General features: G+C 44.7%; 1 protein-coding gene and 1 pseudogene across 4 annotated transcripts in view; one reads left to right on the top strand and one right to left on the bottom strand.

Annotated features, from left to right (window-relative positions):
- Positions 1 to 555: 555 nt before the first annotated feature.
- The window catches only part of GNL3L (G protein nucleolar 3 like), a 28,583-nt gene continuing 17,822 nt past the window's right edge, over positions 556 to 11,316 (top strand). Inside the window, exons 1-4 of one of the 4 annotated variants that reach the window (XM_010970855.3) lie at positions 556 to 706; positions 3,054 to 3,117; positions 9,600 to 9,640; positions 10,534 to 10,641. In XM_010970855.3, the coding sequence (XP_010969157.1) occupies positions 3,099 to 3,117; positions 9,600 to 9,640; positions 10,534 to 10,641 (168 nt within the window). In that variant the 5' untranslated portion in view covers positions 556 to 706; positions 3,054 to 3,098. Of the gene's footprint in view, positions 834 to 2,981; positions 3,118 to 9,599; positions 9,641 to 10,533; positions 10,642 to 11,316 lie in introns of all 4 variants that reach the window. The other 3 variants (XM_045507741.2, XM_045507751.2, XM_045507746.2) reach the window with 3 other exon arrangements.
- Positions 6,173 to 7,737, bottom strand: LOC141576457 (large ribosomal subunit protein eL43-like; annotated as a pseudogene).

The following is an 11,316-nucleotide window of genomic DNA, read 5'->3' as shown; positions in this document are numbered from 1 at the left end:
GCCGCTCTGGGGCCTGAAGGAAGGAGGGAGGAGGAGGGGAAAAAGGCAAAAGGGTGGGAGAGGTTTCCAGTGTTGGGCTCCAGGGCCTGGCCGAGAATCTGCGCTAATGCTTAAAAGAGCTGGGAGTGGCGCCCTCAGGGCTTCTCTGGAACCCTGCAAGCGGGGAAGGTTGCTTGGAACAGCTAACCTAGCCACATCAGGTGGGAACCATCGGCAAGACATGTGACTCAGCCGGCCATTTTCTCACACCCTGTCCGTCGCCATCTTCCATTGTAGACAAAGGCACCGACCCCGACCCTTGTCTGATGCAATCCTGGCGATTACTTGGTCACTAAGATTCGGAACGCACGTATTTAGGCCCAGGCAGAGGCCCACAGACTAGAACCTGCCTTCCAAGCAGGTTATAAGACCACACCAGCAGACGAGCGGCTTCCCCCTCCAGCTTCCCCGCCTCCTCGCCTCCTCGCCTCCCTCCTCGGCTATTTCCTTACCTTACAGGGCGGCCGGGAGGCGGGGCCAGCGCGGCCGCAGGGAAGGGACGGGCGGGCGCGAGCCGTCAATCCGAAGCCCCGCCTCCGGGGACATCTGGCTGCCGGAGCCGGCGCCGCGAGCCTGGGATCCGGAAGTCGGAGCCTAGCTGCGCGAGCGCATCCTCTGGACCGACAGTGTTGTGCTATCTTCTTTCAGATCTCCGCCGGAAGTGGAGGTAAGAGACGATTACTTCTCTTTTTTCGCGGTGAGCTTTCGCGGTGAGCGCTCACCCCGCCGGCCGCGCGCAAAGGATCATCTATTTGAGGTGAAACCAGAGGCGCCCTCCACCCTGGATTAGAGAGGTAAAGAGTCGGCTTCCTTCCAGGGTAGAAGGGCCCAGATGAAGGGCAGGGATTGCTTCGCACGTGGACATGCGCCCAGATGCACTCTTGCGCGGTAGAGGGGCACGGACCCACCCCATCTAGACAGGTGTAGACCGCTGGACACACTGTATGGCGCGTTACTGACCCCGCTTGTGTGTAGAAACCTGTGTCCTCCTTATAGGATAGTGAGACCCATTCCGCATTTTCCCAGTGTAGATAGGCGTGGACATACCGAAAGTGTGGCGACATCGAACCCCACACGTATAAGCGACTCATCTCCTTCCTCACAAGGCTGACCGGCGCAGATTTCTACCGGCGCTTAAGCAGCACATAGCCGCCTCAGCGCACGTTTTCCCTTACGGTAGAGGCTTTGATGTATTTACTCCCACCCCCGCCCGACCACCAAAATGGAGGACCTCAAACTTTTTAATATACAGAGGAGTGAACCTCCTTTCCTTAGCGTCAGACCTAGAGACGTCTCTGCCTCGCCCGCGTAACTAATTGACTGATGCCCCGCCCCTGCTCCTGCAGAGGTGGTAGACCACCCCTCCCTCCCTAAGTGGTTGGAGGCGCACGCCTCAGCCCACAGAGAACCACGCAGATTTCCTCCTCCTCCTAGGCTAGAGTGAGTTGCCGTTGTGCAAAATCATACCTGACGTCCTCCCGCGCTGGTTTACTGAATTTGTAAAGGCTTGACCTCCCAAAAATGCCCCGCAGCAATCAGGAACAGATCTTAACTCACGAAAAGACAAATCTGCCTCTCCTGGGGCTCACAGGGTAGAGGGGCTTGTATTTACTCTTCTTTTTAGGTAGACCAGGTCGTCCCTCCTCCCCCCCTTCCCCAAGGATTTAAAATCATCAACTGTAGGAAAGGAGATACCTAAAGGGAGCGGAGAGGTGCAGCTCCCCGCCCTGAAACGTTGAGAAGCAGTGACATCACTGTCACCCCACAGAAAGTGCATATGGGCTCCCCCCTTATCCAAGGTAGAGGAGTTCAGGTCTTTTTCTCTCTTTTCAGGAAAAGAACTTAGACACCCCCCCCCCGCCACGTCTGTTGGACTGAATTTATAGCTGCATTCTCCCATCCCCAATGCAGAAAACCAGAGGTTCTATTCCCTTCAGTGTTAGTGCACTGCTGACTTCAACCCATATACAAGATAAACAGATCACACAAATCCTACTTCCCATGGAAGGGTCTAGAATAGCTCTCTGCAGGCAATGTGCAGACCTCATTCATGCAAAGCTGCATACTCTCTGCCTTTGTTATCGTGGCAGTAATGTCACCTTGTAATGGAGACAGGCATATTAGTCCCATCCCATGGCCCTCCGGAAGGGTAAAGAGACCCAGAACCCCCCAACCCCTGCACAACTTAGAGACGTACAGACCTGTGCTCCCCTCCCATGCAACAGAGATGCACACAGCCACTGTGCCTGCCGGTTTCTCAAGTTCCTCTACATCCCAGAGTAAAGCAACAAAAGGCATCCTGCCCCCCACCCCAGTCACCAAGGAACAGGCCCCAACCATACATGCAGGCACAGATTTTTTTTCCTCTCCCCCAAGATTGTGCACTGACTCCAGTCCACATAGACACACAGATAAAAAGCTCTGTTCTGAGATCACTTTTCCCCAGGGTAGACTCCTGGGATATGTTTCTCCTTCTCACTTCCAGGGTAGATGAGACATAGAACCCCCTATTTGGGGAAAAGAGGTACTGTTAATATCCCATGTAGAAACAGATTGTCCTTGCATAACCTCCCTCCCCTCAGAGTGGAAAGGTTTAGGTTTAGTGCTAGTGGCTTACCTAGGGGGTATAACACTACAGGGTGGAGGATTGAGGACTGAGTGCCCATCTGATGTGCTGAGGCACTGACTCCACCTGGGAAGAGAGGTTTAGAACTAGCCTCTCTTTGGGTAGTGTGACACTGCCTTACCTATAATATATTATTATTATTATTATTATTATTATTATTATTATTATTATTATTATTATTATTATTATTATTATTACTATTATTCATTATACTCAGCCATACCAGGCCTCAGCTCCAGTATAGCCCTGCCTTCTAGTTCCTTTAGTTGTTATGGCTTCCTTATCATGTTCTTTAACATTTTGTTTTGCCTTCAAGGGGCTGAGAAGGGGGCTTGTGGCCTCGTGGTTCCCCTCTGTCTTCAAATTGGTTCTTCTCCCATTCCAACAGGAAGAGTCTGCAGATTTGAACCTACCTGCTTTCCATCTAGTCATCATGATGAAAATTAGACACAGTGAGTTTTTTTACCCCTCCTTTCCAATTGTAAGCTCTAGTGAATATTCATAGTATTTCATGGCAGCGTTTAAAAATTGCCCAGTATGTGCCAGATCATTCAGTCTGTGTTTTACGTATGGTATTGTCTTCCCAACTTCCTTGTGAGGTAGTGCTCCCCTTATCCCCATTCCATTTTACAGATAAGGAAACTGAGACTCAGCAAGGTTAAGTGTCTTGATCTGAGGTGAATAGCAGTAAATACCATATCAACACTGCCTGTATAACTCTAGCACACTCTAGCATTTTTCTTTATGAGTTGTGCCTTTAAGTTAGTACCAGTGGTTCAGAGCATGGATTGTGGAACCAGACTGAGTTTGAATCTCAGCTCTTCCACTTACTAGTAGTGTGGCCTTGGACAAGTTACTTAACTTCAGTCTTCCTTATCTACAAAATAATAAGGGAGTGGTGAGGAGGGTAATAATAGTGTCTACTAATACAGTGTTTGCCTTACAGTGTTGTTGTGAGGATTTAATGAGTTAAAATAGGTAGAATACTTATGCGTGGCACATAATAAGTGCTCTATAAGGATTGGCTTCTAAGATTCAGTCTTCATTTCATTTCTGTTTGGAATGTAGCCCCTCACAGAATGTGTACACTGTCCTGGCGCTAAATTGTTGTCTGACCTCTCTTGAGCTTTGGATTTTTCTTACCTATGAAACAGACAATGTGGACAAATTACTGTTCTTTCTGCCTTCAGGACTCTTTCCCTTTCCTCCTCCTTTAACTGGATAACTCTTGCTTGTTTTTCAGATTTCAACTTATACATCACTTCCTCTGGGAATCCTTCCCGTTAACCTCCTCCCTTGGTTTCCACTTGTCTGTGCACCCACAGGAACCAGGGCTGTTGACACAGTCTGACTGGGTCTGTCTCTTCCACTAACACTGTTCACTTCTCACTCACATCTGGTTCACCTTTGTGTACCAAAGGCCCAGCCTGACCAGGCATAGCTGGTTAGTACTTCCTGTGTGCCAGGCACTAGAAAGTCTCAGGAGTGCTAAATCAGTCCCCCTCCTGCTACCACGATGCTTACAGCCTAGAGGGAGAAGACAGATGTGATACATGCTATGAGAGGGAAGCAGGGGCTTTAGGGCAGATCTGGTTCTGTGCTTCCCCTCCTTTGTCCTGCCATCATCCAAGTATAAAATGATAACATTTGGAAAGCATGCTGGGTAAACTAAATGAGAACTATGCAACCCAGTGGCCTTGTATTCTATGTTAATGGTGACCCAGATTATGTAGGGCTTGGTGAAAAAAAAATTGAATACATTTTTAAAAATTTTATCAAGAATCGGACTTCACTTATGTTAATACCCAAAGCAAATAATCATTTTTTTCAGACAACACAAGAAAAGTGAACAAAATTAATTGTACTCTAATGAAGAACATCAAATACCAGATAATAAGAAAATAATTGATAGTGATGAAAAAGACAATAATTAGCTGGTTAAATAGAGTATTATGCATACAAAGGAACCCTGGCAGTTGAAAAAAAATCAAAATATTATATGGAAAGACTATACTGTATGGAAAACTGTTATAAAGGTCTCTGGGATTTAAGTGAAAAGAGCAAGCTGCTGACAGGACTACATAGTACGTTACCTTCTTTGGGAGAAACTGGAGGGAAATAATATATATTTGTATTTGCATAAAGAAACTAAATGATGCATGATAAACTAATAAAGTGGTTCCTTGTGGTGAGGGGACTGTAGGGGCTAGGAGAAGTGTGGGAGGGCAACCTCTCAAAATAACATGGTTTTATTTTGGAACCCTATAATTGTATTACCTGTTTTTTCTTTCAAAGGGAAAATTCATGTTTTTATTTCAGTCAACGCAGAGAAATAATTTAACAAAAGTCAAAACCCATTCATAATAAAAATACTCATCAAACTAGGAGTAAAAAGGAGTTTCCACAATCTGATAAAGGTAATATATGGGATGTATTACCTGGTAAAGAACAATCATACACATCTACATTAGTGAGAAGTTGGTGAACATTAAATTAAATAGAAAAACTTGACATGTGCACACCAAAGACTTTCACTGGTAAATTGCCACTGAAGTAATGTCAGACTAAACTAGGATGATTGCTGCATGGTGCAGCTGTCTCCACTCAGGGCTGGGGATACCTTGGACTCAAATGGTAATGAGAGTGATTAAATCTAGAAAGGTTATTGAGAAGCCCTGCAAAGAGTGTTTACATATAGTTTCAACTGCTGTACATTTTTGAATGGTTATGAAACAAGAGAGTGTGTTTTATCAGTTAAAAGACTTATAACCATCAGTGATTGGTGGCACAGGCAAGTAATCCGTTGTAATGACTAACGGTGGAATGTAAGCTGCACAGGGAGGAAATGGGGTGGCTGTGGAATAAAGAACTGAGTGGAGTGTTTTGGAAGTCTTTATGAGTTTGAACAAATGAGCTTGAAGATAGCTCACAGGGATGCCTGAAACTGCTTTCTGAAGTCCAGGCAGTTACAAATGTTGATCATGGATGTCACCATAGCAATGGGTGGGCAGGTGGCTGCATGGAATGAGATTCCCCTGAGATGATGGTGTCGAGAAAGTGGGAAGCCCACGTATTGGAAGGGGCCTGGTTATGACTAAAGTTACCCAGGTTGATGATGGCAGCAGTTGGGTCGAAAGTAAGGCTATGAGCCAAGTGCTTCAATAAATCAGGAAAAATGACTCATAGGTGACAGGCATAGCAGCAGCCTCAAAAAGAGCAGGATTTTTCCCCCTCTTTTCCCCCCCTTTTCTAACAAGAGGGAGAAATTGGTTTCGCAATAGTGAGTCCAGAAGACACCTCCTCTACCAGCTGGCCCCAAAGTATTCATGTTCATATAAAGCAACAGCCACCTTTCCTTAGGCCTGCAGGAGAAGCAGTGTCCTCAGCGGGGAGCTGAGTTTCTATTAAGGCAGGAAGTTAGGGGATTGTTCTTAAGGAGAGATGGAAGAATTAGGGGAGTGCTGATCTCCCAAGTGGGGATTTCAGAGGGCCTAGGGGGAAGTTGGATGCAGGGGTAGATGGAGGATGAGGGGTAGAGTCAGTGCCAGGCTGGATATTCAGAGATGCAGTGGGGTGAGAGTATGGGGATGATAGGTGACTGGAGAGATCTACCTTTGAGTCTTTTTGTTGTTGTTGTTACATAAATTAACCGCTTTATTATAAGCTAGCAATGTTTCAAATGGTGGCGCGTCCACTGGTCCTTCAATTCCTTCAGTCTTCTGATGGCAGACTTTACTGTGATGGTAGAAGTGTTGTAGGTCCAGGCACCACCAGCTACCATTTTCATGCAGGAACCACAGTGCCAGATGCCCACGGCTTGTCTCTTCATCTTGGTTTTGCCATAGAAGGAGCCAGTGTACTTGGCGTGCTGGCTAATGTCAATTTTCTTCACTATTTTCTAGAGGGAGGCACCGTAATGGGTCCTGCATTTACTGATGATTCTGACCTTCTTGGTGCATTTAGCCATGTCAGTGCAAACTAAGTCTGAGCCCAGAGAGGTTACCTTTGAGTTTTGATGTGAGAGTTGGTGGATGGAGACACTGATGCTCAGAGAGATTTAAGAAAATTCTTCAAGGTCATATGACTAGGTAGTTATCGAACCAGAACAGGAACCTAGGTCTGACTGGCTAAAAAATGGTAGCAGTTTTCTCTCTGAAGCTGTTAAAAAATAGAATAACAGCGACTCCTGGGTGTTGCAGTGCTGTAAGTGGTGACTGCACCCCTATTACCTTCTTCCCCCCTCCCCTCCTCCCTCAACCCTTTTCCTCTCTGAAGCAGATGGTTTCCCACCTCTCTAAGTGATGTATTTTCTTTCATCTTGTGCCTGTATCCAGTGCAGGCCCTCATTTTCCAGGGAAGTTAGGAAGGTGGAAATTGTTGAGTAAAATGGCCAGACCTGGTTCATTCCAAACCTCACATTCTTTTCATTGCAACAGGAGTACTTTGGAAGAAAAGGAGACTTGGGAGCTGTCTTTTTTTTTTTTTTTTTTTTTTTTTTTTTGGTTACAGGGAAATTTGACCCATTCACATTCATTATGATAACTAATATGTTTGGTCTAATTTCTACAATCTTATTTTATATATTTTTGTTTATTTCTTTTCATTCTCTTATTTATTTACTTTTAAAAAAGTTGATCAAGTTTCTTTCAAAAGTCCTCTACCAGTAATTAAAATTACGTTGATAATTGCACTCATATTTATATCAAACTAGATTTCTCTATCACTAGATTTCTCTATCACTTTACCAAAGTTAAATCATAACTATTTTTAGCCTACTCTTCCAAAGTGAGACCTTTCACATGATTTTATGCTTTTGCTTTTCCAGCCCCTGTTGCTTGATTTCTGGGTTTTATTGAAGTAATTTTTTTGCAGCTCATCTCTGTAATAATAATAGTAGTAGTAGTAGTAGTGGTAGTAAATAAGGTAAAATGAAACTGGAGATCTGAACAAAATTGGAGAAACAAGTTTTTTTAGCCAAGGATGTTTTTGAAACAATTTGATCTTTCAGTTCGGAGCTGTTTCCTTATATGCTTCCTGGGTTTTAAAACTCCTTTCTTAGTATCTATTATAGACGTTACTAGCATTAGCATTATTTTAGATTTAATGGTAAGTTTCAATGGACTTCCTGCCTACCATTATTTGTTTCCTTGAACTTGAGATCTTTATTCTGATTTAATTTTTATTTCTGCTGGTATATATCCCCAAGTAGTTTTACCAGAAGGGGAACGCAAGTGGTAATCTTGCACATCTGAAAATATCTGTCTTTTACCTTTACATAGGAGTGATCTATTGGTCAGTTGTAGGAATTTAGCTTGGCACCGTCCTGTCCCTTGTCTCAGTACTTACGTAATGGTTATTCTTTTTTTTGTGTGGGTTGGAAAGGTAATTAGGTTTTTAAAATTTATTTGTCTTTAATGGAGGTACTGAGGATTGAACCCAGGACCTTGTGCATGCTAGGCACGCATTCTACCACTGAGCTATACCCTCTCCGGTGTAAAGGTTATTCTTACGTCTTAAGTGTTCAGAGTTGTAGATTTGAGACGGCTGTCTGCTTCCCTCACCTTTGTTGGAAACGCCTTCTGTTTGGAAGTTTATGTAAGTTTTCCTCTTTATCCTTGGAGTTCAGAAATTTCGTCAGGGTGTGCTCAGGGTATCTTTTTTTGCTAATATCGATGTTCTGTGAGTCTTTCTTATTTGAAACCTCAAGTCTGTTTCCAACTCCGGGAACTTTCATCTATTATTTTAAAAAATAACTACTTCTCCATTTGTACTTCTTTCTTTCAGGAGCTCCTGTTTTTTAGATATTATCTCTCCTGGGTCCATTCTCCATTTTCTCTTTTACTCATAATTTCCATTTTGTTCGATTTTTGTTCTGTTTTAAGCAAGCTCTTCACTTGATTTAGCTTATTAATTTGGTTGTTAGTGATGTCTGTTCTGTTTTTCACTACATTGATTGAGTTTTTATTCAATATCAAGTTTTGGGAATCTTTTTCTCATGGAGTTCATCTGAAGTATCTTCTTGAATCTCGTTAAGAATTTGCAGTAACATAATATGTATGTGCAGTCGAACTGTAATAATTCTACCTAATAAAACTGAAAAAGGAAAAAAAAAGAATTTGCAGTAGTGTTTAAATTGTTTCCTACTCAAACTCTGCTTTCGTGTGAACCACCTAATGTGATTGGGGAGCCTGTTCTCTGTCTGGTAATCTCAAGGTTCTCCTATATTTGTTTGTAGTTTATATCCTGACCTTCCCAAACCTTCCCCTTTAGGAATTCCTTTAGTTACTTTGCAAGTGGTGAGAATTAAGGGAAGCCTTTCTTTCCAAGAAGCCAGCTGTGAAGGGATGACAGACAGGATGTCTCATTGAAGGCAGGGAGGCCTCTTAAGTTCCTGGGCTTTGTTAAGTTGTGATTGGAGAAGGTGAACCGTGTCCTCCTTGTATCAAAGGGAGGCTGCAGTTTAGCTGAGTAGGGCAAGTCCCTTTGGACGCAATGGCATGAGCAGGGTCAGCAGGAGGAGACTGTTCTCTCCCCATGTGCGGAGGGCATCTACCCTGGCTTAGCCAGCTGGGACTCCTCAGATCACCTTTCTATGCTGCCAGCTCCCCCCCCCCCACTTCAGCCTGGTACCAAAGCTGTTGAGCTGCCCCAGCCAGAATTTGCGTGTAGTGGGGGTGCGGAGTCAGGAGAGCACATTCAAGTCACTCTTCACCGGAGCCCCTTAAGAATTGCTTCAGTTTGCACTGAATGATGCCCTAAGCATTATATCCAGGACCTCCTCTGATTCTGTTGCTGCCAGCTCCATGTCTGTCTTGTGTTAGGCCTAGACAGACATAGTGTTGGAGGTGTCCTTAGATTCCCAGTGTGGCCTGACCTTGATTAAGGTGTCAACAAATGTTGGGTAGGTGAATGATGGCTTTTTTTTTTTTTGTAGAAAATAAAAAACCAGGTAAAGTTTCCAAAGGATGCAAGAAGGTAAGTTGGCTCCACCCTCAGATAAGTTATACCAAATGTTGGGGATAAGGTCAGGAACAGGTTGCCTGACCTAGAAGAAGCCCACAAAACCCAGTAGATATTGGGTGACTCCAGACAGATCACCATATTAGAATCAGCGAATCTGTCTTTTCCTCCCTCTCTGGGTGGCTTCAGCAGCATTTATTAAGTTCCCACCGCAAACTGTACATTGCTTTGTGTTTGATTTCCCTTGGTAGGGATTGTTATTGTCCCATTTTTTAGATGAAGAAACTGAGCCTCAGAAAGTTCTAGGTTCAAAGTAGCACAGCTGGGACTTGAGTGTCTGTGATTCCCAAGTCCCTATTGCTCATGGAGAGGAGGGAGGCTCAGACATAATCTTTGGCCCCAGCTCCTGGATCTCCTGGTCCTGCTGGGAAAGGTGCGGACAAGTAGGACTTGGGCCAGTTCTCAAATTTTAGCATGGATAAAGTTCTCCAACTTTCACTAGCCCTCCAGAATTAAAACACTGATAGCTGGGCCCCACCTCTGAGTTTCTGATTCAGAAACTGATAATTGATATTTCTAACAAGTTCCCAAGTGATGCTGCTGCTGTTGGGGCCACACTTGGAGAGCTACTTAGCATCTCCCTTGGCCTTTACTTGGGAAACCTTTCCAGTTACCCCCCACCTTTTCTGGGGTTCTTCACTCAGTCCCTGCCTGGCTAGGGGAGGAAGAGTCTCTCTTAGCCATATGGGCAGACCTCTGGGGACAGAGCCCTTCCCCTCTTTGTTTTTTGCTTCTCTCTTTCCACCAACAAATACACTTCTGACCAGCTTTAACCCCTGGGAAGGGTGATTTCCATGGGGTTATTAGCTTTGTTCACTTTTTTTTTTTCCCTCTTGTGTGGTGATCAGCCTGCAAAGCAGAATGGGAAGAAAGCAGCCTCCAAAGTGGCCTCTGCTCCCCAATTTGTTCACTCCAATGATCATGCCAATCGAGAAGCTGAATTAAAGAAGAAGAGGGTAAGCCCTTTAACTTGGAGGAGAGAGAGGGCCTGGCTTGACTGCCAGGTCCACAGAAGTGTTGAATGGAAAGGCAAAGGCCCGAATTGTTAGGGTTGTTGAGGCTGCTTGTGAAGGGGGAGGGGAGGGTAGTTGCCTTGATACTTGATTTAGTGTGTCCATTTGCTCACCTCCCAGTCCACTGCTGTCTGGCTTATGTTCCCACTGCTCCACTGGAGCAACCCCTGGCAGCCTCAGCAGCACATTCTCTGACGTCAGACTCATGGATGGTTTTCTTCCCTCATCCACATCCTCGGCATTTGAGACCATGCTTTCTTTGAAACACTCTCACTTTGACTTTCCTGTCACCTTACTCTCCTGGATGTCCTTCTTTCCTTCCTCCAGTCTCTTTTGCTGCCCTTTAAATGATGGAGCATCGCAGGACCTTGTCTTCTTTTCCCCTCCGATCTTAAGTGGTTCCCTCTGCAAAGAATACATTCTCTCTCAGCTTCCTTTTTTTAGTCTCCACCACGCTTTCCCTTCCTTTATCTCTTTGTCTTTTTCATTCTCTCAAACCCCTTATCTCTTGCTGTCGAATCTCTCTCTCTGTATCCCTGCTTCTCCCACCTTTGCCATGTCACACTGTTTTCTCCCTCTGTCACCTGCTCCCTGTTACTCTTGCTCTTTCATCCCTCC

The sequence above is a fragment of the Camelus bactrianus genome, chromosome X (assembly GCF_048773025.1).
Source record: "Camelus bactrianus isolate YW-2024 breed Bactrian camel chromosome X, ASM4877302v1, whole genome shotgun sequence".
NCBI lineage: Eukaryota > Metazoa > Chordata > Mammalia > Artiodactyla > Camelidae > Camelus > Camelus bactrianus.
The sequence above is the reverse complement of the archived record's forward strand: the minus strand, read 5'-3'. Positions and strand labels throughout refer to the sequence as shown.